This window comes from Etheostoma cragini, unplaced genomic scaffold (genome assembly GCF_013103735.1).
Source record: "Etheostoma cragini isolate CJK2018 unplaced genomic scaffold, CSU_Ecrag_1.0 ScbMSFa_1485, whole genome shotgun sequence".
Lineage (NCBI taxonomy): Eukaryota > Metazoa > Chordata > Actinopteri > Perciformes > Percidae > Etheostoma > Etheostoma cragini.
Genome location: NW_023265545.1, coordinates 52128 through 54929, shown reverse-complemented (window position 1 = coordinate 54929; position 2802 = coordinate 52128). Strand labels below are relative to the sequence as shown.

The window sequence follows — 2802 nt, the reverse complement described above, 5'->3', positions numbered from 1 at the left end:
GAGTGTTGGTGAGTGTTAGTGAGGGCCGGTGAGTGCCGGTGAGTGCTGATGAGTGTTAGTGAGTTTTGGTGAGTGCTGATGAGTGTTGGTGAGTGCTGATGAGTGTTGATGAGTGTTGATGAGTGTTGGTGAGTGCTGGTGAGTGCTGATGAGTGTTGGTGAGTGCTGTTGAGTGCTGGTGAGTGCTGATGAGTGTTGGTGAGTGCTGGTGAGTGCTGGTGAGTGTTGGTGAGTGTTGGTGAGTGTTGGTGAGTGCCAGTGAGGGCCGGTGAGTGCCGGTGAGTGTTGGTGAGTGCCAGTGAGGGCCGGTGAGTGCCGGTGAGTGTTGGTGAGTGCCGGTGAGGGCCGCTGAGTGTTGGTGAGTGTCGGTGAGTGTTGGTGAGTGCCGGTGAGGGCCGGTGAGTGCCGGTGAGTGTTGGCGAGTGCCGGTGAGGGCCGCTGAGTGTTGGTGAGTGTTGGTGAGTGCCGGTGAGTGCCGGTACCTGATGATGAAGACGAAGAGGAAGGGTCCAGCACCAGAGGAAGCAGCAGCAGCAGGACCACGTAGACCAGGGAGAAGCCATTAAACCGCAAGAGACACGCTGTGGACAGACGAAGAAGACATCAACAGACACGCTGTGGACAGATGAAGAAGACATCAACAGTGGGATCGATCAAGAGACCTTAGATAGGGACCAGTAACGGCTAAGTATCGGATCTACAATGGTTCATTTACAGTAACGCTCCGATGCCGCCGGATGTCCGTCTCCATCCTCTGTCTCTGTGATGTCTCTATCTCTAATGTCCACATGTTCCACCAAAACTACTTCCTTCCTGAGACTATTTAGCAGCGGCACCATTGCTTCGTCCGGAGCTCAGCTCAGTCCCCAACTCTTGGGACAAGGGTCTTTTTATGGGAGATCTTCGTCCCCAGTTCTGTGGAGGAGGGTCTCTCTCTGGGCAGATGAGCCACAGTTTTGACCTTCGACCTTGGGACGTCTGGAAGACGTTTCCTGGACGACCGCAGTGACCTGTTTCTCGTAGCAACCGCGTTACTGCAACACATATGCCATCTGGTAAACAGGAAGAGAGACATAAACACACATAGGTGTGTGTGTGTGTGTGTGTGTGTGTGTGTGTGTTTGTGTGTGTGTGTGTGTGTGTGTGTGTCTGTGTGTGTCTGTGTGTGTGTCTGTGTCTGTGTGTGTGTCTGTGTGTGTGTGTGTTGAGGGGGGCACAGACAGGAAGCGTGCGCCCCCTGTTTAACGCCCCACTTCCCTTTAACACACATTGGTTCCACTTTCTCAGGTAACAACATCTGGCTGCGTGTGTGTCAGCAGTGTGTTGACACACACACACACACACACACACACAAACACACCTCCCCCTCTCTGAGGAATGTGGTGAAGCTTTAAAGGGAAATTCCTCCAATAAACTGGGTGTTTGCTGCTGACTGATCCTCTACAGCCCAATAAATAGGGAGGGGGTGAGAGAGGGAGAGCGAGAGAGGGAGAGAGTGAGAGGGAGGGAGAGGGGCTAGATAGATAGATAGATAGATAGATAGATAGATAGATAGATAGATAGATAGATAGATAGATAGATAGATAGATAGATAGATGGACTGGGGCTCGAATGTTTGGCCCCCCAGGTAAAAATGTGTATGTGTATTCTTCTTCCAGTTCTTTGAGGTTTCTGCTCCTTTAAGGTCTATCCATAGATTTACATTTTGTTGAGGTCAGGAGATTGTGAAGGCCATGGCAAAACCTGCAGTTTACTCCTCTTGATGGATTTTGAGGTTTGTTTAGGATCATTCTTCATCTGTAGAAGCCGTCCTCTCTTTAACTTCCGCTTCTTCACAGATGACATCAAGTTAGCTCCAAAATCTGCTGAAATGTTATTGAATCCATTTTTCCTTGTACTCGTGCAATGTTCCCCGTGCCACTGGCTGCAGTACCCCCCCCCCCCCCCCCCCCCCCTACTGGCTGCAATTCCCCCCCCCACAGACACACTGGCTGTAAACTCCAACTCTGCAGGAGGGGGTTCAAGGTATTAACTCTGCAGGGGCCCAAACTTTAGCAGACGCCAGTTTTCTGCTGTGTTGAAAGTCAAATCTAACTTGTTGTGAAATATAGAAATGTCTAATCTGTCATTTGATCTTGGAGATTATTCATCTTTTCTTTCTTCTTTATGAACAATAATACACATTTTTACCTGGGGGCTCAAACTTGACAACCTCCCTGTATATCTACATATAGACAGATAAAAAGATGTCACCTGCAGTCAGAGTGAGGGGCAGCAGAACCCTGAAGACGAGTCCTGCAGTCAGATCTGAGGGCATCCTGACCCAGATAATCCTCTCTGGATGCTTTATTCCGGTCTGGGTCTGGCTTTGGTTCTGAGTCTGCTTCTAGGTCTGTGTATGGTTCAGGTTCAGGTTCAGGTTCAGGGTCAGGTTCAGGGTCAGGTTCAGGTTCTGGTTCTGGTTCTGGTTCTGGGTCTGGGTCTGGTTCAGGTTCCTGGTCTGGGTATGCTGGGATGTCAGAGATCTGAGTCTCCGCAGGGCCGGCAACGAGAGGAGACACCCGGGGACATCCTCCAGAGAGACAGAGAGAGACTGACAGAGAACGGCAGAGAGACAGGCAGAGAGACAGAGACACAGACAGAGAGAGAGACACAGAGAGAGAGACAGAGACAGAGAGAGAGACAGAGAGAGAGAGACCGACAGAGAGAGACAGCGAGAGAGAGAGACAGAGAGACAGAGACAGAGAGAGAGACAGAGAGAGAGACAGAGAGAGAGAGACCGACAGAGAGAGACAGCGAGAG

At 50.7% G+C, this 2802-nt stretch overlaps 2 protein-coding genes across 2 annotated transcripts in view; one reads left to right on the top strand and one right to left on the bottom strand.

Annotated features, from left to right (window-relative positions):
* LOC117939940 (piezo-type mechanosensitive ion channel component 2-like) overlaps window positions 1-2376 on the bottom strand; it is a 63570-nt gene extending 61194 nt beyond the window's left edge. The window contains exons 1-2 of the mRNA XM_034865337.1: window positions 2254-2376; window positions 483-581 (exon numbers count right to left, since the gene is read on the bottom strand). Of these exons, the coding sequence (XP_034721228.1) occupies window positions 483-581; window positions 2254-2317 (163 nt within the window). The 5' untranslated portion in view covers window positions 2318-2376. The remainder of the gene's footprint in view (window positions 1-482; window positions 582-2253) is intronic.
* A 22-nt stretch (window positions 2377-2398) lies between these two features.
* The window catches only part of LOC117939938 (protein 4.1-like), a 3436-nt gene continuing 3032 nt past the window's right edge, over window positions 2399-2802 (top strand). The window contains exon 1 of the mRNA XM_034865336.1: window positions 2399-2516. Within this exon, the coding sequence (XP_034721227.1) occupies window positions 2399-2516 (118 nt within the window). The remainder of the gene's footprint in view (window positions 2517-2802) is intronic.